Source organism: Nelumbo nucifera, chromosome 4 (genome assembly GCF_055504915.1).
Source record: "Nelumbo nucifera cultivar China Antique chromosome 4, China Antique-T2T, whole genome shotgun sequence".
In the NCBI taxonomy this organism is placed as follows: Eukaryota; Viridiplantae; Streptophyta; class Magnoliopsida; order Proteales; family Nelumbonaceae; genus Nelumbo; species Nelumbo nucifera.
In genome coordinates, this window is record NC_142652.1 from 13,293,718 (window position 1) to 13,319,633 (window position 25,916).

General features: G+C 35.9%; 2 protein-coding genes across 7 annotated transcripts; both read right to left on the reverse strand.

Annotated features, from left to right (window-relative positions):
- Positions 1-54: 54 nt before the first annotated feature.
- Positions 55-8,040, reverse strand: LOC104607963 (uncharacterized). 6 transcript variants are annotated; one of them, XR_016085515.1, is made up of 9 exons: positions 7,709-8,003; positions 7,250-7,354; positions 6,712-6,854; positions 6,347-6,396; positions 5,696-6,237; positions 4,157-4,237; positions 1,800-1,862; positions 1,198-1,460; positions 55-310 (listed from the first exon to the last, which is right to left on the reverse strand). XR_016085515.1 is itself a non-coding variant. In XM_010273761.3 (8 exons), exons 2-8 carry the CDS (start codon positions 7,298-7,300, stop codon positions 251-253), a joined length of 990 nt encoding a protein of 329 aa, XP_010272063.1. In that variant the 5' UTR covers positions 7,301-7,363; positions 7,709-7,994; the 3' UTR covers positions 55-250. The 6 variants fall into 6 exon arrangements, 2 of the variants coding, with proteins under 2 accessions (XP_010272063.1, XP_010272062.1); XR_016085514.1 differs by having other exon boundaries at positions 7,250-7,363; positions 7,709-8,002; XR_016085516.1 differs by having other exon boundaries at positions 1,198-1,380; positions 7,250-8,040.
- A 1,573-nt stretch (positions 8,041-9,613) lies between these two features.
- Positions 9,614-19,546, reverse strand: LOC104607964 (ferredoxin-thioredoxin reductase catalytic chain, chloroplastic-like). The gene is made up of 6 exons (XM_010273764.3): positions 19,264-19,546; positions 18,112-18,224; positions 17,505-17,554; positions 17,306-17,377; positions 12,429-12,489; positions 9,614-9,872 (listed from the first exon to the last, which is right to left on the reverse strand). Exons 1-6 carry the CDS (start codon positions 19,358-19,360, stop codon positions 9,828-9,830), a joined length of 438 nt encoding a protein of 145 aa, XP_010272066.1. The 5' UTR covers positions 19,361-19,546; the 3' UTR covers positions 9,614-9,827.
- Positions 19,547-25,916: the final 6,370 nt, after the last annotated feature.

The window sequence follows — 25,916 nt, forward strand, 5'->3', positions numbered from 1 at the left end:
CAGCTGAAATAGAGTTGTTTTATGGTTTGAGAGAGAGAGAGAGAGTCCAAGTCATTCTTTAATAAGGCTGAAATAGAAAGGAATTCTTTTATGATTTTATATTTGAACTGCTCATGGGCTAGCTTCCACCCCAATTTAAAAAGAAATATATGGTTATGGGATCAAGTAGACATGTACAGGATTTCTAAAAATGAGGTTCCTACCATGCAGCCAAAAAATACCACTTATCTACTATCATCCAAGCTTGTAATCATGGTTGTTGTCGTTTGAGACGAGGCAAGACAGCAAGGAGAATCTTCTTCCTCGGACCCTGCAAACCCCCATACGTCCTCCATGAGAAAAGCTTATCAAACTTCAATGAAAAATGATCAAATATAACAATGATGCAAAGAGGTATTTCATGATGGCCAGGTGTACTTTTAACTGCTGACATAATAACAGTGCAACACTCGACCTCATTTAAGTACATTCAGACATTTAGGAGTGTAAACAAGCTGAACTTGCCCAGCTAGGCATGGGCTCGGGGCTCCTGAATTAACACTTGAGCTCATGCTCAGGCTTGGCTTACTTTCAACAAAATTTTGATATTATGATCATTGGAGCCCAAACTTAAGTCCATTCTGAGAGACCTATAACTAATACTTGCATTTAATCATTTGCAACATATTAATTATAGATCATATATCTTATATAGTATCTAAACATGGCGATATTAAATGAGCTCAGGCCCACCCAAGACTTGTTTAGCTAAACAAGGGCCAGGCTCCCACACGAACCAAGCTAGTGGGCTCATTTACAGCACTAAGGCTGCACTTGGCATTCCTTATTTTAAGGACTTATCTCCTTTCTATAGTTAAAATGTCCCTATGAATACTGATTTTTTAATTGCAAAAAAGGAGATAAGTCCTTAAAATAAGGAATGTCAAATGCAGCGTAAATGGATTACAGCAACCAATCTACCCAAGGCAAGTAGAAACATAGATAAAGAATCTCTTCAAATACCTTTCAGGCTGTCACTAAAATGTTAACCGATGTTCTTAAATTGGTTAAAATGTCAAACTATGTTAAGAATCTTCCCACCCAACAATTAATTATATATAATCAAAGAATAAACTCAGATCTTAACGTTTAACATCACACATAATTTCCTGCTAAAAGTAAGGTTTGTAGTTTTGCATAGAATTTTGTTGCATACACCTCAACACTGTCAGAGGCAGGTGACTGTTGCATGCAGATTAGGGTTGAATGTTTTGACTGCTGCTCCAAGAGCATGGCTCATAGCTGGGGTCGAGGCATTGTGCTCGCATCATGGACCAAGTAGATGAGGATTTTGGCTCTGGTCTATACTAATTTTAAGAAACATGGGAGATGGACTCCCATCTGTTGTTTTCAACATTTTATGTAGTGAACCTGACAGGGATGAGAACAGTTTTTCTGAAGATGAATGATGAAACAGTACTCTAAATATGAAGCAAAGTGGCATTATACAAATGAGGGGTAGGTATCATACCCAGTTTCCATCCCCAAGAGAAAGCAACGCAAAATTGGATTGTATTAGTATTTCAATAAGGCAAGAAATTTGGTATAAATGATATAAAAATATGGGTTCCACTATGACAATGGAAAAGCATGATACCAGAAAAATTTATAACCAATCAACTGGTATATAAAAGTAGTAACCAATCAGGTGATATTCATCAAAATTGACAGGGGTTTTGATTGGTCAAAGCTCTTCCAGTATCATACCTTTCCAGCATCATAGATTCACCCAAAAAATATAATGAATTGAAAATACATACCATTGGTATCCCCATCTCCTTGAGGTCATTGTCCCCCATCTGCTTCAGTGCAGTCATGTCCACCTGAATATGAGATTGAAAGCACATCTGATATTAGCAAGAAGAAATAACCTTGCCTAAGTAAATTCTATTTTTGCATTGGTTTCTAAGTTCATAGAATGAAAAAGATAATAGAGTTCAATGTTTCACTAATTTGTTTAAGACTTCAGGTGAAAAAATCTGATACCAACATCTAGTAAGAATGACAACAATTTACGTAAAAATCGTCATACTCATAAATGAAAAGGGAAATAGGGTTTGTCACCCTTTACCACCATAAATGGTGACATCATCTCAGGAAGGTTGGATCCCAATAGCTGTTTCCCCACAGTTATGCTTGTTTGTAATTCTATCCTTTCTTTTTTGATAAATAACATCAATTCCATTAAAATAATGAATACATACAAGAAGATCCCCTTAGAGGCGCAAGGAGCAGCCTCTCCAAACAGCAAATACATTAACTACAACAGAGAAAACATGAATGTTGAAATTAAAACAATAGTTACAATTGTGCCCAGAACAATGTTTCCCTATTTATCCCTTGTTTTGCCAAGACATCAGCAAAAGCATTAGCTGATCTCCCAACCCATTGTACTGTTATAGACATATTTCTTGTCAGTCATTTGAATTTCTTTAACTCATTTTTGTAGCCCCAAGTTACATCCTCCGGATTATTTAACCAGTCCACCACTGTCTTAGAGTCTCCTTCAATCAGAAGCTGCTCCACGCCCACTTCTTTTGCAAGAAGCATTCCTTGTATTGCAGCTAGCAGTTCTGCCCGGATAGAGTTCCCAACTCCTAAAGGGCCAGAGTAGATTAAGACAACCTCTCCAGCCTCATTCCTCAGTACACCTTCCAACAATCAGCAAAAGTAAAATGGTTAAATAATTCTAGAGCCTTTAACCAATGTAAAGACCTGGACAAAATGCAGTCCTTTAAGGTTTGACTGCTTTTTCCTTTTTCTTGGAAGATTCTGGCATTCCTTTCTTCCCATACTGTCCATAACAATGCTGCTCGTGAGCATCTCCACATTTTCCTTCCTCTTTTATGGGGCCAAGAGAAGAAAGAAGGGTTAAAGATTGTGCTTACTTCTGCTGGCATATCCCAACTAGACCCAAACAAAGACAGAAGCCAAGCCCAGAGCTCTGCAGTGACACTACAAGATAAAAATAGATGATTACAATCCTCACCATGAGATTTGTAATTCTATCCTTTCTAGTTTTGCCACTCATCCATCTCAACTTGCTTCAAAACTCTGGAAATCTTGGATGCATTGCTCCAGTAAATTCAGAAGGTTCTTGTCCCCTCAGATTATACATGCCTGGCAGCCTAAGCTACACTTGGTCAACTACCCAATTACATACTATAGATGCATTATTTCCACACCCTTACCGTCGATAACAATTCTATTGAAAAACCTTTATCACCCTCTAGTGATTTTATGATCAAATTCAATCATTTATTTCACTCTATTAATCTTGTAAGTCACCATTTGGCTACTATTTCTAGAACTTTTTTTCCCAAATAGCAGTGTTGCATCATTGCATGGGCTCTCCTAAGATGATCTGTCCATTATCAGACACATGGGGTTTTGACATTCTGTCAATTCTTGATGGACATTTCAACATAACATTTTTCTTCATCTACTTTTTATTTTACATAAATAGCTAATATGTACAAGTGATGTTATTCTTTCTAGAAACCATTATTAAGCGAAAAAAAAAGGACAAAGTAATGCTATTCTTTCCATAGACTGATCACAGGCTCATATTTTCTTTCTTGTCAAGTCAGACTCCCAGAGATGCTTCAAATTCCATTTCCTGTGTCCGTGTCCAAGCAACGTTGCCCAAGAGTGGTGTAAACCTAAAAGAAAAAAAATCTTGAAGTAGCTAATCTTCTTCAAGCAATAATCTAGTTCAGCTGGAAAACAATGTGACTGCAAATTAAACAGGCTTCTCAACCCAAGATACCTAAGAGCTGGAAAACTTTGATGGGTGAACAAAATGATTTTACCCACAATTGAGAGAACTTGCTACCTTCATTAATGAACAAATCCAATGGAAATTTATGGATATCATGTTTTAGAGTTAACATTCCTAGTTTTTTCCAACTGCCTCGAATGGGCTGAGACTTCCAGAAATACAAATAATTATAATTGATTGAGTAAAACTAGTGCAATGGACTTCTTCACTTTACCATTCATCAAGGAGAGCTATCTTAGGATTTCACTAGAAGCAGAATTTACCAAACTAAAACAGCATAAATAAGCCTATAAAAAATGTCAATTTACAAGTATTTAGGGGGAACAGGTTACTTACTTCCTCGGCCTGAAAGAGAACAGCATATTTTCCCAGACCCAGTGAATGCAACAGGCTAGCAACACTAGGTGGTTCCTCACCCTACATAAAACATATGAGAATATGCATTAAGGGACCAAACCTCAACACATGAAAATATAAATTACGTAACACCAAAAGGCAGCCCTTGAGGAAAAGTAAAAATTCCTAAAAAAGGTAAAAGTAAAAAATTGTATACTTTTGTTAATGAACCAGGAAATTCCAACAAGCAAAACTCCTTCAGTATTATTAAATATTAGAACATCTAAAAAACCACCAAGCAAAGCATAATGAGATGTAAGCCTATCTAGCTGCAACAGACTCAGAGAACAGAAGGCAACTGGTCTTAGGCAAGTAGTGATAGGTATAAGCACACACCAGGGGCGGAGCCAGGGGGTGGCAGAGGGAAGCCATGATCCCCTATACTTTTAAAATCCCCATAATACCCATTGAAATCCCACTTAGATTTTTTTGAAGATAAATAAAAATAAACTTTATTAAAGAAAATATTAAAGATCAGGGTGATAAGACATCACCCACCAAACAACATACCCACACTTACACCTAAACTCCTTAGGCATAATGTGATCAACCCTTCAAACAAACATGACATCCTAAAAATTCCATCCCAATTACCATTACCAAAACCCAAATTCTATATCACAAAAACCCCTACCACATAGCCCGAAAATAATCAAACAAAAATGCACTTAGATTTTGGCCCCCCTACCTATGTTTACTATCTCCGCCACTGAAGCACACGAGCAACTGGAGGATCAGATTCTCTTGGGTTCCGGTTCTCCCAAATTGAAGCATCTTATTGGTTTGGTGTTGGAACACTCACACAGAAAGTAGAAATTGCAAAACTCAAGATGCAGATCTAGTAAGGATACTTCCATTTTTAGCCTCATCCATGGGCAACACACTAACAGTTAAAGTTAAGATAATACTTTTGATGGCAAAAGAAATAGAGATCTAAAAAAAATACTTTTTATGACAAAAAATTGTCCTTCAAGTTCAAGAGAACAACAACCAATGACCTTTTCCTTAAATATCAATGTTGAAATGAATAACCATCATACAAGTGCAATTGCATTAAAGTACAATTGGCGTTTGCAATGTTACCATTATCAATTCAACACCAAACCTGTGGTTGCCTCCTTCTCTGCCACATAAAATCTAGAACTATTCAAATCACACCTTTTCTTCCAGAAAACTGTGTGCTCATATTAGTAGTGTCTAATCATGGTTTGAGTCTCAAAATTGGATTCTGTTTTTCTTTTTGGGATAAGTTATAATGTGCACTACTTCATCTAGAACATTTATTTGGTGAATGGCACAGATTGCAACTTCAAGAGGTCATAAAAACAAATACAATTCTATAGAAATTTAAAAACTAAGAATAGAACCAAACCCAACTTTTTGATATATAAAAATTTATCATACCAAATGCACCCTCACCAAGTATTTAAAAGGAAAGAAGGAAATAAAAGAAAATGTTGGAATGTTAGCATGCCTTACCATGCATGAACTCTTTTGCATGATGCCATTTGCTGGAGGTAGCCAGGCAACTGGTTTTGCAGCTTCAAGAGGTACACCAGGTTTTGTCATAAGTGGCATACGACCTGTAGGCCTTGAATTGTCAAGAACTTCTTTGCTCATATAAGCGGAGGGTCTTGAAGCATCAATTTGCCTAATTGATGAAGTTTGCCGCAGCTCAGCCATACTCATTGGAGGGGAGAAGCCCCTAGAGTTACCTAAAATTCTATCTGGAGATCTATGTCGCAATCCATCCATACTCCAGGCAGAGTATGATTTCCTCAATGAGTCCATGTGGAGCAAATCATCCGCACTCCTTGTAGGGGGGATCTGCCTCAAAAGGTTAGTGGCCTTTGGTGCAGGCATGCAGTGGTGAGTATCAATTGCCACTGCACAATGTGCTGTCCTTGACAACTTTTCACGAAGGTCCATGTTATTTTGGTCACCATCATCACTTCTAGTTCGCCTAGACATGTGTTTCTGCATGAGCTTGAACCGAAGATCATCTTTACCCACCTGGGCACCTTTCAACCATCAGTGGAACCAGAGTTAGTAATAGAGACAAACAATTTTGAAACAACAGGAGTGCAGTGATATTGCAATCCTCATGAAATGGATAGACTTGTTTGTTACCAGCTAAATCGTTTCTAGTTGGACTCCACCTATTACTATCATTCCTTTGTCTGCAAAACACAATAAACCATCAATTTTGAGATCGAATAGCCACAGTAATACTGTACAGGGAAAATAAACATAAATGCTCAGAACTCGTTCCTTGACCAGAACCATCTACATATACTACATATGTTACAAAAACAAACCCAAGTCCAGGGATACATGAGGACTTTGTTTTCAAAGATTTGATTTGATCCAATGTTGAAGATGGTGTTAGGTAATATCAAAAACCCACTTCAAGTTCTTTTTCCTTTTCTTGTTGACCACAAAGCTTCGGATGAAAAAAACAAAATCTCATAACATTTCTTGAGTGGCAAACGCACCTTTTATTTTTAGGTTGGTTGCCATACAGCATGGGATTGTCAAAATTACTTCCTAGTCTCTCTCTTACGGATCGCTTACTCCCAGAAGATGGAACATAATCAGAACGGACATTATCAGTTACGGGTCCTGGTTTCTTAACGACCTGCAAAAATGCCCAAGCACTCAAATCCTCTCGAAAATAAATAACTTAGTACTTAACTCATTTCCTAAAGCATATAGATTAAAAAGAAAAGAAAAGAAAAAAAAAAAGGTTTTCTTTCCATTTATAGTAGACACCTTCAGTCAAAAAATTCCTAACCTCCTCGAATTTCAAGAGAAAAGTAAAGTTAAACGATTAACTCAACTCAAAGGCCAACAAACAGCGAATGAGCGGACTAACGCAGTTAGGGTTTGATCATCAACAAAAAAATCGAAAAACCCATTAAGAACAGTAATATATACAGCATTATAAAAATAACAACGAAAGGAATAGAAGGAGCTCAGCTTGTGAAACCCTAGTTTCCGTAAAAAAGATGAAGAGAAAGTACACTTAGATACCTGACCAGTACGCCCCAGGGTTATCGTGACCTGGGGCGGGGGCCTCGACATTTAGCTCAGCTGCGGTTGACTTTCGGAAACCCCGAAACACCTGGACAGGTTAATCTACCAAGGCTACAAATGGTCAAATAAGATAAGAAACTTCACCACATCTCAAATCAAACCAGACTAAAACCTAATAAGTCATCATTGGGAAGAAACGAGAAAATAGAAACCAAAAGAAAAACGAAAACGAGAGTCGGGTCTCATGGAGGAGGAGGAGACGAGAGGAGTGAGGAGTCCCACTTTCATATTCTTGGATATATATATTAATGATTTTCAAATAAATTCGTCGGCGACTCCTAATCTCCTATACAGAAAATATTTCCAGCAGAAGAAGAGACCGAGAAAAGAGAGCTAAAAAAATAAACAGAAAACATAGCACAGAGAGAGAAGCGGGAAAGAGGGAGCGAGAGAGACTTGTTTGCGGCGTTGGTCCTCTGCGGTACAACTCGGAGTACGAGAGGGCAATGGGCAAAAGACCCTGGCCGGCGGTGAGGCTTCTGTTTTCTGGTGTCTGAAGGGTGTTAGGGTGGGGTGAAGACCGAGGAGGTTCCGAGGAATGCTCTGCATTAATGAGACTCAAATGCCCCTGAAGTTGATGATTTTGGTACTAAGGATTAAAGGATATTTTTGTCTTTTCAGGCTGAACGATCTTCTGTATTGGTCGCTGGAAGGGTTCCGTGGGGCCAGGTCCTAATCAATCAAACGATCTCTGTTGTCTTCTATGCGAAAAAAAACTCTTTCGGTACCATGTTTCTCCGGTGTCATAGATTTTTCCATATATTGTCAACTGGTAACATCCCTGAACGATGCGCATTGTGTTATGCCACGTGGAAGAATCTGTGACAGGACCAATAGACAAGGACCTTTAAATTGCCACGTGTTCTTTTATCAATTCATATGCTTCAATGCCTTTTACCCCTTTTTAATAAAAAATAATTTGCTTTTTACCCCTATTTTAGCCGCCGACAATTTGGGTGAACGTACTCCGAGCCTGATAATATATTCCAGGCCGGGGTTGGATTGGGCATTCGGGCCAGAAAAAAGGGTGCAATTTTAGTGGGCTTGGGTTTTTAACTCTAAGGGATTAAACAATGGGGTAGCCCATCCCCCATCCCCCAAACCTATAAACCCCCTAACCCAAGTGCAGGTGGGGTTTTATCCCAATTTCCAAGTCTCTGCTATAAGCAGCAGAAGATCTTATCAACCAATAGATTGGCACCTTGCTTTAAGTGAGCTTGGTTGAGAGTTTGGATTTACTCTCATAAAGCGCTCCACACCAACCTCAGAGGCTGTTGGAGCCACACATCTGAAACATCTTCGTCATGGCTGCATGATGCTGTAAAGTTGGTGTGAGGTGTGATGGTAAAATCCGAATTTTTGGGTTAATATATGTTAAAATTTGACCCAAAACTGTGTAAACTCTTCAAATCTAATATCTGACTTGCATCATAGGCTTTCTCGGATAAGTTAATAAAACTATTTTTTTCTAAATATTTAAAACTTAAATGTAAATTATATTTTTAAGCCTAATCTAAATTTATATTCAAAAATTACAAAAATTTATAAATATTAGGGTTCAATTATAACACGGGAAAGACAATTCTAAAATTTTATGACCAATCAACCAGTTATCAATATCATAAATGCAAAACTCTTCCGGTACCATGTCTTTTTGGCATCATAGATTTTTCCTAAAATATTATATATAAAACACATTATATTATATATATCAAATTTCCAGATCAAGTTGGCTTTTGGGGCCCAAAGATTTTAGCAATCAGGCCCGACCTAGCACGCCTGGACAGAAATAATAATCCCTAACAAAAACACAACTAAGTTCCAGGTGGTAGACGGGTAGGGCTGGATCATTTCTAGGCTCCAGCCCCACTCGGAAGACTGGAGGCCTGGGGCTTGCTAACAAAATGACCCATTTTTAAGTGACTCTCAGTAAGTAGAGTGTGAATGGACCAGTTTTGGGTTGAACCCTATCCAAATCAAAATCAATTTGGACAGATTGAATGGATCAATAAGACATTGAATTAAACCAGTCGAGACTTAATGGTGCAAAGTATTTATTGGATTGGATTGGACCTGATTCATCCCTAATGGGTTTATATTAGATTGAGTCGGCTTGAACAATATCAGGTTCATTGATAGAAGATAAGAATACAGGTTTTAATTTTTGGTTGCAAGGCTTTAATTTTTGTGTCAAAGGTGGTCAGGATGTGACCAACGCTTGTTGAACCATTAAGGGTTTCTTTCGAGCCATGAACTAGTGCAAAATGCAGAAAACCCTGGAATAGACAAGAAGAAATCAACTTTTTAACTCGGGCACCCTAATAATCCTTTAAATTCATTATTGGATTAATTCTCACCAGGCCAGAGTTGAATGTACAGAAGCGCATCCCAAGAGGAATAAGAACGAGGGTAGTGGTAAAAGTAAAACAAAGGATACATGACACTACTTTCTGATTTGGATACAATCATACATACAAGTGGGCATATTGCTCAAGTGAATTTAATAAACCGATGGTTACATATTTGCTGTTGCTTCCCTGATTTCTTCCAAGGAGATGGCCTGAAAAGAAAGAAAGAACTTGAGCGATATCGATAAAAGCAATAAACATAAAGAAATTATGAGAGCATTTCAATCCAATGTAAAAAATGCAAAAGTAGATGTCCGATTTGTTCAGTTATTTTTTAATCTGATAACAGGTAAAAATAGAGGAAAGATAAAGAAATTATGAGAGCATTTCAATCCCATATAAAAAATGCATCATCACGAGGATCCATCATAAACCTTCATTGCTATATTAATATTATAAATTTTAATATAAACATTTAAACTCATATGAGAAATTTATTGTGAATGATAAAATCACTTTATAGATAATTCATAGAAGCAAGACTATCAAAGTGAAGAGGAACAACCATAGCAAGAGGGAGGGGATGATACTGCCAAACCTAAGATGCATAGTTGGGGAACTTGGACAGCAGGAAGCAAGAGTGTGACTTGACATTTTCAGAGAATGATGTGGGGCTGAAGTCGAAGAAAAAAAGGGAAATCCATCCTTTTCTCTAGTTTATATGGGCCTTCACGTAGCTAAAGTGAAGGTCACCAATTGGATTTTCAAAAGTCCATCTGAATCCAGTCCAATTGCAGTGGCCTAAAAAGTTACCAGTAAACTCAAGTCTAACAAGTCATTGAGTTGAGCCAAGAGTCCATTAAATTCAGCCCATTAATACAATCAACTCAAGTGATCCCACATGATTAGGATTTAATTTTCCTAATCAAATCTTTGATTGGTTTCTGAATATATGCTGAACAATGGGTGGATCCTCAAGATTTACTACAGATCTTCACGATATTCTGAATAGATTTTTAATTGCAAGTACTTTTATTTCTATGTTTAAGAAAATCGAATATTTTGTAAATCTTAGAAGATCCACCATGTTTCTCTATAAACACTCCACATAATTTCTTGCTTGAGCTACTGAATGAATGAACAAAGAGTTTTCTCTATTGATGTGTTTGGTGCTGACTCCTAGAGAAACCTAGTGGTACTGACTCTAGTAAGGTCTACCTTAGTTTACAATAGGTATTTATCTATTTATTGAATATCTCAACTCAACTCAACTAAACCTTGACCAAACTATATAAGGTCTGCTACATGAATCCTGTTCCATCATCCCATTCCATTTGGTGGATTTTTTTTATGGTAACAGCATTTATTGATTAAGAAAAGAATGAAATATGTACAAGTATCAAGCCATTCTATGACCTGGATGGTCTATTTCACCCATCATATATTTCACTCTATCATTAGTGTTTTCAGATTTGCTTTCCCATTGATCTTTCTTTCTGCATTGCTAAATTATGACCCTAGCTCTTATTTCCTCTCTTATCAGCCTCTTTATCTTTCTTAATTTATTTATAGCTCCTGTCATTAAGTTTTTGCAGTCCTTAAACAACATAGTTGTATCTGTTTCCCTTTGTTTTCCTGATTTTTAAGATGCTTTTTAGTTCTCTTAACCACTTTAGTTGGGTATGCTAAAGCTAATCTCAAATGAGAGCTGAGGGCCTTGTGGTCTATTTTCAGCTTGATATAAATCTTTTCCAGCCACTACTATTGCTTGGTGCAATGACAAAATCTTGGGATGACAAGCATGAGAATGCAACCTCAAGTTCAGTGTGGCCATTTTGTGCAAAAAAAAATGCCAAACATTAGGTCTATATCTAATCTATCCCCCCCAAGACCTTGCATTGCCAGGACCATCATTGGGTGATGGCCCTTTTGATATTGATTATTGTTTGGGGGTCTGACATCAAGAACCAAAACAAAGACATGTGATTTCAAGTGACCATATGTTTAACATTGTATTTGAAATGGGAGAGGGAATAATTGCCAGATTGACACATAGCATGGATGGTTGTATTATAACTTAGGTATTGAAAGAAAGTTTTATGACGACAAATGATGACACATAAACATGATTATCCCTATTGAATTTCATAAACATCTTCATTCTCATCGACAGAAACTCAATGCTAATTTCTAACAGGTCATGGAACCAGTACAAAGTGTTTTCAACCCATCATTGACCAGGATGGTCAGAACGATGATAGAGTGACCTGATCACAACTCTGGCTCATCTCAACTTCTAACCTGCTATATTAAAAAGAATCACTGACTTGGTCAATGCTCATTGACCCTCCTGACCTTTTTAAAAGGTCACCAGTTTTTTGCATCATTTTTTTATTTTTTTTACAATGATGACACCACAGGTTGACCTGTTGACCCAGACAGTTGAACAACTTATTCATTGGCCCAATGGTGAATGCAGTTCAACCTCCAGGCTGGGATTTAATACACTGGTATAAATTCGTTTATGCAATACCATAAGGTTGAATACCTTATAGCAACAAGTTGACAACATGTGGAAGAAAATAGTGTCTACCTAACAATAAATTCACTAACAATTATAGTTTCTGATTTATAGACAAAGGATAAAACTAAAGATATCTGGTCAATAACATAAATTCAATAACAACTTATTTTAGAAGTAATACAATAAAAGGTATGACCATATGAGTAATGCAAAAAAGTTAGTTGGGGTAGAAGAAGAAGATTACCTGCTCCTTTCCAGCAAAATCATTATCAGGTGTTAGGAATAGCATGCAATGGCACTCCTTCCTGCAAAATGACGTTCAACTAAGATATACAGACTAGATGAAATAATTAAACAATAAACTTATGATTCATGATCTAAATGATGTTCAACTAAGATATACATACATACATACACACATATCTGTGTGTCTGTCTATTTTCATTAACCCAAGCAAAATAACCCCCCCCCCCTCCCAAAAGAAAGTCAATTTTGCAGTTTTTAGTATTTGAAGCCTTGTAGCTTCATTTTTGAACAAACCATTCATTCAAAGATAAATCTCATTTCTTCCACTTCCACAGAGAGCTCTTTTCTTATCATTAACCTAACACTGGAGCCTGATCCCTTTGATTAATTGTAAAGAACTGAAGATAACATGGACGAGATGCGAAAAAAAAAAATCAATCGACTGACTAAAAAAGCAAGGTAGAAAACAAATACACAATGACTATATATACTTAACCTAGAGTATCTTGGGAAGTCAAAAAAGAGGCATGTAATCAGGGGAAAAGATGAGTGTTGCTATATAATTACAAATCCATGTCAATCAGCAGCTTTTCTTAAGTAATTGCATTCTTTATCTCTGCATACAATTTTCACTCTTATTGTGTATTGCATAAAGTTGGTAGTTGACTTCTAAGCAGTTCCTAGTACCAGCCACAATATCTTGTTTTCCTTTCTTTTGCTAAGAAGATCTTTCACTCAAAGCTATTTTGATATCTCCAACCTGACCACTCTTCCATCATGTAAAGATTATGCATTATTATTTCTTTCTACCATAAACAATTTTAACATCTCCAGTGCAATCAAAGAGTCTTCTCCTTTGAAGGCAAATACCTAATTGGGCTCTCTCACCCTACATGTGTTTTTTCTTTATAAGACAAACTGTGAAACAACCATACACTTTTTTCCTTTTTTGATTGGCAACTTTAAATTTCATTTAGGAAAAATATAAGTATATAAAACTGCCAAGCAGCCCAGTGATGTGAGAACTATAACCATACCCTTTTTACTTTCATTTTATTTTAGATTTTACATAAGCTAAGTTATAAATTTTACCCACCAATTGAACAGTCAATATAACTCTCCCCAAAATAGCTGATTTCTGTTGACACCCCCTTGGCCAAGGTATCAACAAAGCCATTTGTTGATCTATGAATTCATGAGCATGTGATGTGTAAGGGACTTGTTATTGCTTTAATCTCCATCTCATGTACTACACAATGCCAGCTTCCCATGCTGCCATTTCTCATCCATCCCACTACTACTCTTGAATCCCCCTATAACCAGAGTTATGATATCTAGTGATCTGCCTAATGGCCCTAATCTTAAACTGTGTAGGAGTGCTAATAATTCTGCTCTTGTAGAGTTTCCAAAACCAACCAGTCCTGGGAAAATAGCTTTGATGTGATCATTGCAGTCTCTAATAACCCCTCCAATACCTAAGGGTCCTGGATTATCCAAGCTACAGCCATCAAAATTTAACTTGGAAGCAATATTTTGAGACAAGACCACAGCATGGACCCATTGGGTTTTGACATAAAAGAGTCAACCACCCATTGTTATATTCTTATATCCTCCATGGAGAAGGGATGAAAGGACTTCAAAGTCTTGACTCAATGACAAACTTTTACCACTATCTTTTCCAATATCTCTTCTTTATGCCTTGTCATATTCAGGAAAATTCTTCCTCTCCTCCCCAAAAGACCAAGAGCAGCTGCCCTAGCACATCTCCGTAGTATTCTACTACTCTCCCTATTTTTCTTGTTGGAGAGAGAAAAAAAGTAGGCTTAAAAAAGTAGCTGCCCTTGCCTTATATTTCTTGTCAGGTCTTCTTTTTTGTAATAGCTCACAAGTATTAACCTTTTGATGAAAAACCTCTCAATAGAAAGCCCTTTTTTTATTTATCAAAAAAAAAGACCTCATTTTTTGTGGCACAGGACAATAGGCCCGATACCAAATTTCCTTCATCAAATACAACAAGGAGGTACAGGAGAATAACCTGGAAGGGCAGGGGGATCAAATTCTAGAATCAGAAGTAAACAAGCATCCTGACAAAGGGAAAGGAGCTCCAAAACTAAGGACCAAACATGGGCGTGCACTTTTTTCTGTAGCTTTTTCTCTTTTGCTATTTGTTGGTGGGAATCTGGGATCATGGTTATAAACCTATAACAAGCGTGCATTTTCTAACCTCCTGATTTGTATCTTCTAGTGTTTGGGAACAGTTCTTTGCTCTAGTTGGTCCTAAGTGGATGGTAGACACCTCCACTTGATATAAGAAACTTCTTTTTACCTTCTTTCTTCTCCCCTAGAAGAAAGGAGGGGTAATCCTTTGGAGATGCAGACAAGCAACAATCATATGGACTACTGGGAAGAATAGCAGAATAGGATGTTCTTTGATAGAGATCAAGCCGTGTAAGATGTAAGTGATCTGATAAAAACCAGAATCATCCATTGGGTAAAGGCTAGGAAGGAATCTGCAATGTTCTCCATGGATGATATTCTTAGAAATTGGTTCACAGCGCCCATTTAAGGAACAGAAGCACTTCAGAGTTGACCCCCCCCCCCCCGGCATAACATCTTCAAGTGGAGTTTTGATGGAAGTAGCATTGGAAACCCAAGGCTATCAGGAACTGGTGATGCTATTAAAAATCATGAAGAAGATAACCCAGTGGCATATTCAGGCTCAATAGGAGAAGGAAATTAAATGAAAGTAGAATTTTTAGCTGCACTCCAAGAATTAAGCTTGGAAAGACCAATGACATACAGAAATCTGGTTGTGGAAGGAGATTTAATAACAATTATCAGATGGCTAGAAAATGAGTAAATATGATCAAAGAAAACAACATCAGATTGGAGAAAATAGGTTTTCAATGTCAGCAAATATCTTGGAAGCAAATTTTGCATGGGTGCCACAGTTAGCAATCAATCTTGCTGATTCACCAGCCAGAACAGGAAAAACATAGAGTATTTGATTTGAGGAGGTAATCTTTTTGACTAAAGGAGGTACTGCTTATACCTTAGGGCTTTTGGGTAGTTTCTTTGGGGAGAGCAGCAATGGGCTAGTTCTCTTTTTTTTGTAGACTAATCTCTTTATAATTTCTGTATATTACCTTATTTATCAATAAAAATTTACAGTTACTGATAAAATAAAATTCAATCAAATAGTCTTTAGGTAGGCAAAACAACTAATTTGTTATTTCTTTTCATCAGAAAAACCAGCACATGTTACATTAAATAATATTTGATTACAATCTTTATACATAAAACATTCTCAATACTCCCCCTAACTACATAAGGCACTATGCATAAAACAGTTGTCCGTACGCTATTTCCACTCTTAAGTAGTTAAAATTTCCCAAAGTTATTAGTCGTTTTCAAGTGACTCTTAGATAAATTGTTATGAAAACTGCCAGTTATTTTAATGTTGTTATCCACATGTATCAAAATGTGCCTTCCTAACAAGAAACGTGCTCTTCCATTCAAAGCCAAAAAATCACGATGTGAAGCACTTTCACTAACCAGTGTTGCAAATGCACCAGAGCTGAACCAACTGAATTCTTGCCTCACCAAAAAGACATTCACTGTATATGTTTTGTATATAGTGCTTTACACAATGAATACAATACACTACTCTAGCTTTAGTTAAAAAAGCTCTGCTTAAGGTTAAATTTTTTTGTTATGATCACCACTTCCAAGTAGTAAAAAGCAGACAGACCCTCACTAGAGGAAAAAAAAAACCACTTGGAGCTTTACACACACACATATGAATTATATTGAGATAGGATATGCCAAGCACATATATGGTACAGAACCAAAAGAAAGCCAAAACTCTCAAACAGCCATGAAAGGAAGATATGGATGAAGCCATAAAAGATCTCTTCTAGATCTCACCTTGGCTATTCAATATCATTGGCCACTCTTGGCAAGCATTGATAAAGGACAATGCAAGGGGTGGTATCATTTCTGATATAGAAAAGCTGTCAAGATTCCAACATTTCACCTGTATCACCTTTTGTTTGACTTGCCAGAGTTGACCCTAACTTCGATCTTTTTAAATAGCTCACAAATCTTAGAGTTACAAAGAAGAGAAAATGCTTCCACTTTTTGGATTTTTCCTCCTAAAAGTCCCAAATAAACAAAATATCATGTCATCGTTTTGACCATGAAATATCTTTCCAATGTTTAATTGTCCTAAGTTCCTCAATTAGTATCCACCAAAGTTTTGATCTCCTGATCCATAGGAAGCAACCCTAGTACATAAGTAGAAAAAGATTGGGACAGGTGAAAACCACTAAAAGTCATGGAAAAGTACCATTATAGCTAGTATGTTAAAGAAGTTTTGAAGAGAGAATCTTATATGTAACAGTACAACTCTCTTTATTAATCATGACCGGAACAGACAAACAACTATCCTCAAATATCATCCCTCCCCCCCCCCCCCAAGACCCACAATACACTGAACAAGGCAAATTTGTCCATAAGAATCTTTCCCTTCTTCATTCCTGTTTGCCAGTGTCCAAATGGCAAGTCTGGTTCTGTTTTTTGTGTAAACTTGAGTGAATTTGCAAAGTCGTGGATGGAACAGTCCAAGTGTCTCAGTCTGACTAGGTTTAAAATGCCCAAAAAAAAAATCCAGTACTGTTTTTCTTTTTTCCAATCCATGAATGCAAACGAATCTCCTATATCTGATCCCTACCTAACATTCATGCATTCTACGAAGTTAATTAATAAGGGCTGCATGGTAAAATAACTTTATCTTCATAACTAATAGATGCTTTCCACTAGGACTGTCACCCAAAAAGGAAATCTCTAGGATTATATAGAAGAAGATACGTATACCTTTCCCTCATTGGAACACATGGACAGTTCCAAAACCCCTGCCCTGCCTCTGCAGCTTTGTCATCATAATGCCTGAAACATGAAAGGTTAGAGGTTGACATGTGAATATACAACAAAATCAATACTGGATACAATGCAACACCTATTTTCAGCAGTCAGGAACTAATTCTGTTCAAATAGGATTGGTTAGAATATTTACCTACAAGGGCAAAGTGGTGCGCCAAGTGAATCTTTATGATCTGCCAATCCCTGTGTAAGTTCCACAATAATAAGCAATCATATTCAGTTGCATCTTCAATGGATGTGGGAAAAGAAACATTGATGAATACAAATTTTAAAATACAGTTTGTAGGTCAAATAATACACTAAATCACTTTATGGAAGAAACTCATTCAATCTTATTCCTTGTTTAGTGGTAAGAGTTACAAGTAACTCCTATTCCATTAGCCAGCTAAGTAGGTCATGATATTGCATGTGTATAACTATACCTACATTGATCATTCAACAAGTTCCCCAGTGGTATAGTTGTTAAAAAATTGCCATTTTATTGAGACAAAAAAGCCACTTATGTCAATTAGAAAGACCAAATATCTCCTGAGCACCCATTAAATGGAAACTCACAAGCAATTAACATCATAGTTGTTGGAGAAAATTTCTAGGTTCTGAATGCATTAATTTACTTAAGCATGAACAATTCTACACAAAAAAAAAAATACTGAAAAACTATTTAAAATAGACAGAATGTTTAGAGTCGATGCATGTTAAGTCATGGCTCTTCAATGCACCACCAATCAAAACTTACATACCTTGATAACAACAGAAGTGACTCCTTTATCAACACAGAAATATGTTCCTGATTTACGAGCATACTGCTCTGAGAACTTCCTCATTATTTCAACAGACTTCTCTGAAGGCTCCACTGCCAAAAAAACGAAAAAGAGAAACATCATGATGTAACTACGTTAAAAAGGCAATAGATCCACCATAATAACAAGGATTCAACAGAATCTCAATTATTAGATCTTGAAAAACTTGTGATTAGGTAAACCTATAAATTTACGAAAGCTACAGACTTCCATGTAACAAAATTATACAAGAGGAACATATTTTTACAGGCATTTATCCACATGTCTACCGATGCAAAAAACTGCTTGTTCTTAATTACTACACATGCTTACTGCATTTTCAATGTCTTAGAAAAAGAAATTCTGTAAATCCATAAGTATTATTATCTCCTCCAGCTTCAATGACCATTAGACAGGAAGGCCTTTGAGGTCCTATAAGCTGGACTTTGTGTAGATTCTTTTTCTTTTTTTTTTTTTCCTTCCATTATTACTCCATATCAAGATTTGCAGAATTTTCTTCATTTAAGGTCCATTCGAAGTCTCTTTAGGAAATATGTTGGGCTTCTGTCCTTGTATGTTGTTAATTCTTTAAACAAACCAGCACTGCCAATTTGCATTCAGTTTTATTTTAAAAGATTAATGTTTTATGGTTCTTCCTAAAATCCTATTGTAATTCCTCTAATTTGCCCCTTTTATTTCATTTGGTTCCATTTCTTGCAGAATTCTACAGTTTATATAAGTTTACAAGACTTGTTTTTTCTTTTTCGCATATAAAATAATCCGCGAATAGAATCAATTCAAAATCTATGAAAGCTAAAAGAAAATCATCCTGTCTCCACGTGATTCCGAACTTCATCATCTTCTTTCCTTCTTTTTTCCCCTTTCATGTGCTCAACGGAAAAATGGTTAGCTATTGCCTATTGCATATTTGCATTTACCTATGGACTCTGACACAAAGTCGTGTAGCTAGATTTGAATGAGAAAAAATTGATGCAGGGGAGCAAAGAGTAATTCGAATCGATAAAAAAAAAAAAAAAGGAAAAGTCAGTGTATGATGGAACCGATTTGGTGCAAATTAGACGCCTCTAAAGAAATCATTGATTGGTTCTTTACCTTTCGCTTTCGCCCGTATTACATGGCGGGAGCGATTTGGTGGTGGAGCTGCGAAGCTTGGGACTCCCACGCTGTAAAACGACGCCTGAACGGTCATGGCGACTTCAACCGAAACTCTCTCTCTGGTATTCTACTCCGCTGGCTCTGTGCGTGGACCTTCAGGCAACAACAAATTAAGAAAGGAATATTTTGAGGACACGGCACGCGCACCACCCGTTGAGGAAGCAGCGATAACAGTGTGAGAAAATTTAGGGGCCTATCACCACTGCTTTCGCCCAAAAGAATTGCTAGAAAAATCTACCGTATTATCCATCCTTGGAAATATCTGATTAGATTTATTATTACCCTCCAACAAAATGGTAGGGGCTTCAGAGTTCAGATCTGCTACGGTGCTACCAACAACGCGCTCCCAACATGTTTCAACCGGCCAGCCGGAGACCGGATATGCCTGTGAGGTGCCCATTTGTGAGGAGCAAATCCTGTCACCTACAGCCGTTGCCGCATATTAATATAAGATTGGGATTTGCTCCTCACAGATTGCGCCTCCCATTCACCTCATAAATGGGCGCCTCACAGGCACATCCACCGTGCATTGAAAACATCTCTCGTGAATAATAACTAATAAGCACAGGAGATGTTCCCAATGCATGGTAGAATATGCGTATGAGGTGCCTATGAGGAACATATCCGGTCTCCATCCCGCCTTGTATTAGCAACATGCGCCTCCCACTCACCTCACAACCATATCCCACCTTGTAGTAGGAACATCCTCATGGATAATAAATATAAATATAGGAGATATTCCCAATGTGGGACAATGACATGTGAGGTCGATGTGAGGCATATTCTATGAGGGGCAGATTTGGGCTCATAAATATATTGGAAACAAGTCTGAATATGCTCTTCAATGCTCCTTACACCGACCTCGGTCATAGCATATCCTCGCCATGTTTCCAATACACTCTGGGATGTAGTTGTGAGGTTAGTGTGAGGAGAAGATCCCAATTCATTAGAAACAATACATTGCTAATATGATCAAACATTACTCAACTCCAATTCTGATCCATTATCAATAATGTCCCAACTAGTTAAGGGAAAAATCTTGATTAGTACCTGTACTCTAGCCCTAATGTCATTTTGGTTCTTGAACTTTAAAACATGACAATTTAGTACCCAAACTTTCAAAACGTGTTAATTTATTACCTACCATTAACCATCAATTAAGTGGCATTTGAAAAGACACAAATGCCCATTCAAGTGTCATCTAATTCTATTTATCAACCATCCAATCGTTAACAAAAAATGAACAACCCCAAATCCTTGCCTTTTCTATTTAAGAAAATTGGGATCACCAAAATGCCCATTGAGATGTAATCCCCAACTTTCTTGAATAAAAGAGGCAAGGATTTTGGATTGTTTATTTTTTCGTTAACATTTGGATGGTTGATAAATAGAATAAGATGATACTCGAAGGGCATTTGTGTCTTTTCAAATGCCACTTAATTGTTGGTTAACGACTGGTACTAGATTGGCATGTTTTGAAAGTTCAGATACTGAATTATTGCAATGATCTATTGAAACAATATTGAAAGCGTTTTAGTGGTAGTAGATTCCTATCCACCCATCTTAGTGTGGAATTGAGATATTGAATTATTTATGGGAGATCACACTCTTGAGTTTGATCCACTCCAACCCAAACTTTTGTATTGTTACACTTGATTCTGATTGGACTTGGGGCCTTCGGTAGCCGTAGCTTAAGCCCATCCGATTTTTTCTCATATATTTTATCTTATGTATGCTCCATACATTATATTGTTTTTATATAATTATTTTGGATGCACAAAAAGAAACACATGTAAAAATACATATTTATTCTTTCCTTTTTTCTAACTATATATATATATAGCAAGACAGTCCATATCACCTGGCTTCTCCTTGCTCCATTATCCCAATCATGCATTCTCCTTGACTCTCTCTCCTCCCCCTTTCCACCACTCTCAATTTGTGATCTCAGCACCCTCTCTCTTCATTCCTCTCCCTTCCCATTGGGTTTTCTCTCTCTCCCCTCACAACCACGTTTCTCACTTTCTATAACAACCTAACTTCTCTCCTTAATTAACTTAATGTATGTTTTATCCTTTCCTTCACTTCTATCTCTAATTCCCCTATATTTTCTCCACTTTCCCATAAAAATAGGGCCATAATTTATTAAGATTTGGTTTTCCAAATCAAACAATGTTTATATCTATAGACGTGATTTCAAGCAAAGAGAGGTGGGAATAAGGGGAATTTGATGTTGCCTATTTATTCATGGAATCTTCCAATATCGTTAAATAATTTATTATTAAATAATCCATTAGTTATGAAAAATATTACAAATTTTTTGAAAATATTCTACAAAAAATTATGAAATAATTATTTCAGAAATAATCCATTATTTAACAAATATTAAATAATTTAATAATCTACCAAAAATTAATAAACAATCCATTATTTAATAATTTTTGGTTATTAATAAATGTTTAAAATTTCAACATGTAGAATAATTTACATTAATCATTGCAATTTAATAAATTTGTATTAGTTTCTTACAATAATAATTTATTAATAAAATATATTATTAATTAGTGTATTTACTAATTTATATAAATTCAATAATTATAGTTAGCAATGATAAAATAATTTAGGGAAACTCTTTAACTAATAATTCATAAATATTTTTTAAATAAGTAATTAAAGAATTACTAAATTAATGTATGAAAAAATATTCTCCAAAACTATTTAAATAATATTTAATTATTATTATTATTCAACTAAATAATTATTAAAAATTTAGGAAAATTAAATTAGGAAATTAATCTATCAGAAACAATTTCATAATTATTTAAATAACAATATATTATTATTATTATTACAATAAATAATTATTAAATAATTTAGGAAAATTATTAAGTCTATCCATACTGATCTAGACCACTTGGTTGACTTCCGACTATACCTAGTTTTACATTAATTAACAATAAATGGTTTACTTTTAATTAGACCTGTTCATGGGCCGGCCCGACTAGGCCCAACCCCCGAACGAGCTTGCACATAGTTATTAGCCCGCATGCCTAAAAGCTCGAGCCCAACTGTTTTGCGGGTCAGGCTCGGGATTTGTCACAAAAGCCCGACCCGACTTTTATATATATATATATATCTTTTAAACCCTAAATTCCTAAACCGAACCCTTCTCATATTTCGTTCTTTCTCACTCTCTACTCTAACCGACACCACCAATGACCGATGGTAAAGATGGGTTGTAGTTCCAGTGAATAAAGGAACTCAAAACGGGAAGATCATTGCAAGAACGAAAGACTCTTAGAAAGTGTAACTTGTCCATGATGGCAAAGCAGAGGATGAAAGGAATAGAGAAAGCAAAAGTAAGAGAAACAACACCGGTCCTAGTGTAATATTCAAACTTCTGAACCTGCGTAATAGCTAAAGCCAGAAGAATTCAAAATGTAGGAACTGGGTAAGAGAAAAAGCTAGAAGAAAAAGAAGGAAACTGCCTAGAAAATCTAAGCAGGAAACAAAACAAGAGAGTTTCTGCAGGTCTCACAGAAATAGGTTTCTCGAAAGAGAGTAAAATTGTTTGTCGTTTGAGTGTTGACGAGTGGAGTGACCAAGTCCTCTCTTCTCTCTTTTCTCGTTATCTTCCCCCCTCCCTCTCTTGTTATCTTCCTCTCTCTCATAGAAGTCGAACAGATTTCTCTTTGTTCCTCTCTGTCTCTGTCTCTCTCTCGGTCTCTCTCTCTCTCTATTCTGTAAGTCGATTCCTCTCTCCCTATCTCTCTCGGGCTTCGGGCTTTTTATGAGGGTCGAACTAGGGCCCAAGTTGTAGAATCGTTGGTCGGGCTGGGCTTGGGCTCGGGCCTACAAAAATTATGTTAAAAGCAATGTAGTTTACCTTAATTACATTAATTTACTATAATTACATTTACTTGGATTAATAGTAAATAATTTAGGCTTAAAAAGTAAATAATTTACATTAATTTATTATTATTGTAAATAATTAATTTACTATACATTACTGCTAATCAATAGCAATTTCAATAATTTGTTAGAAATTATCATAAAATATTGTAATTTATTGTTATTTAATGTACTATTAGTTAATTAGTTATAGAAAATTATTAGAATTGTAGGGATGACAATTTTCCCTATAAAATTGGGGCCCTACTCTGCCCTACCTAGAATGGGGCATGTTTTCTCAAATCTTAAACAGGGACAAGGTAGAAACTTGGTGGGGATAAGGAAAATATTTTTTCCTAGAATCCGATGGTAAATTAGTAAAATATATGTAGATTTAATATTGATTTTTTAAAATATCACTAAGTTTTCATCGTATTCTTATAATCCTAGAATCCCATAATTTCATTTATAAAATACCCCCAAATTGTCATAATCCAATTCCTAAAATACCCTAAAATTCCCATAAATCCTATTTGTAGAATATCCATAAATTAGATTTTTTTAGGTGGTTGCCTCAAGATGGGGAAAATTTGGGGATTCCCCATCCCCAATGAAGAATGGGTGCCTTGCCCCGAACCTACCCTGCCACTGGGGTCGGGGCAGGAATGGAGTAGAGTGTCTTGACTTATGGGGGTGAGGAACAAGGAGGGGTGCCCCATCCCATCCATCACATAGGCCCCGTTAGTAATAATATATGTATGCATATATTTTGTAATGATATTTTCATATATAATTCTTTTATTTTATTTCTAAATTGTACTAAAAGCCCATATAAAAAAGTAGAGGTGCAAAACATGGGTAAGACTCGTAAGAGGCAATCTGCCCAAACTTGACTAGACCTGTTTGAGTCCAGTCATGATTGTGTTGGCAAAATGCTTTCTCCCGGTGTGTTTGGTTGTAGTGAAAATTTATTTGCATTAATACAAAATTATCATAGTGCAAATGATTTGGGTGCAAATTTTGATTTATTTTTGTTTCAAAGTTTACATTATGTTGTTTGGTTGCCACTTGCCATAATGAAGTAAAATAAGGCCTAAAGCAGAACAAAGTAAAATCCAAAATAAAATTAAATCAGAATTTGCATTCTTTTCATTTGCACACCCATGCATTTATACTAATGCAAATAAAATTATGGGAAAATTCCCAATCAGTACCCTATACTTTGCCCGAGTGACAATTTGGTCTCCAAACTTTAAAATGTGACAATTTAGTATCCGAACTTTCAAAATGTGACAATCCAGTACTCGAACTTTCAAAATGTGACAATCCAGTACCTGTCGTTAACTAGTCCGTTAATCAACCATTAAGTGGCATTTGAAAAGTCAAAAATGCCCTAAGAATGCCATCTAATTCTCATTATCAACCATCCAAACATTGACAATAAAATAAACAGTCCCAAATTCTAGATTCTTCTAAATAGTCGCCAACGTTTTTTAATAGAAGAGGCTAGAATTTGGGACTGTTTAGTTTTTTGTCAATGTTTGGATGGTTGATAAAGAGAATTAAATGGCATTCGAAGGGCATTTTTGACTTTTCAAATGTCACTTAACAACTGATTAACGAACTGGTTAATGACAGATACTGAATTGTCACATTTTAAAAGTTTGGATACTGGATAATCGCATTTTAAAATTTGGGGACCAAATCGTCACTGAACCAATGTAGATGGTACTGACCAAAAATTTTCCCTAAAATTATATTGCATTGTAACCAAATGCAGTGAGCGAGGCTCCATTCATTTTCTCCATCAAATCAAATACATGTAAAATATTTCAGTCATTATTTATTCCTACCATTTTCCTATGTCTCCATGAGGCTACACAACTTGAGGGTAGCCCTTCCCCGGTTCCCCAAACCCATAACCCCCGAACCTTCTGCTACAACAATCTACAGGCCTTACCACTTTAAAATAATAACATCATTTTTTATTCCTTCTAATTTGTTTTGATGTAAATGGCAAGGAAAACAATTTGATCATCATAAAAGGGATGAGAGTATAACTCAAATATTTTAGCACAAAATTTCTAATACACTTATGAGCCCATATTTAAAATGGGTACAAAAAAAAAAAATAGTTAACATTGTAAATAATAAATAATATTCATAAAGTGTTATGAGCTTTTAATATATTTACTTTCATGCGGCACTACGAATTTAGAATATTGTGCCAGTTGGCATTGACTGATAGAAAACTAGTATAAGTACATGTGCTATGTATGTATGGAAGTAAAAGATGAAAGAGTAAAAATGAAAACTCTTATACAATATGATACTAATAAATATGTGATTTAACTTTTAATTATGATTTGCATGAGAATCAAGGCAAATATCTCTAGGTGTAAGGAAGGGGTCCAGCATGTAAGTTGGCATGATTTTTTTTTTTTTTTTTATGAAGGAAAAATTGAAAGAAAAAAGATTGAAAAACGAAATTACAATGAAATTGAAATTGAAAAAATTTTAAAGTATATAATTATGAAATAATAAAATGAAATTGAAAAAAATACAATAATATATAAATAAAATTAAAAATAAAAATTTACAATGGAATCGAAAAAATTACAAATGACATGGATTACAGTGTACAAATAAAATTAAAAATCAAAACTTATAAACCCAAATGTGTAAACCTAAATTTTGTA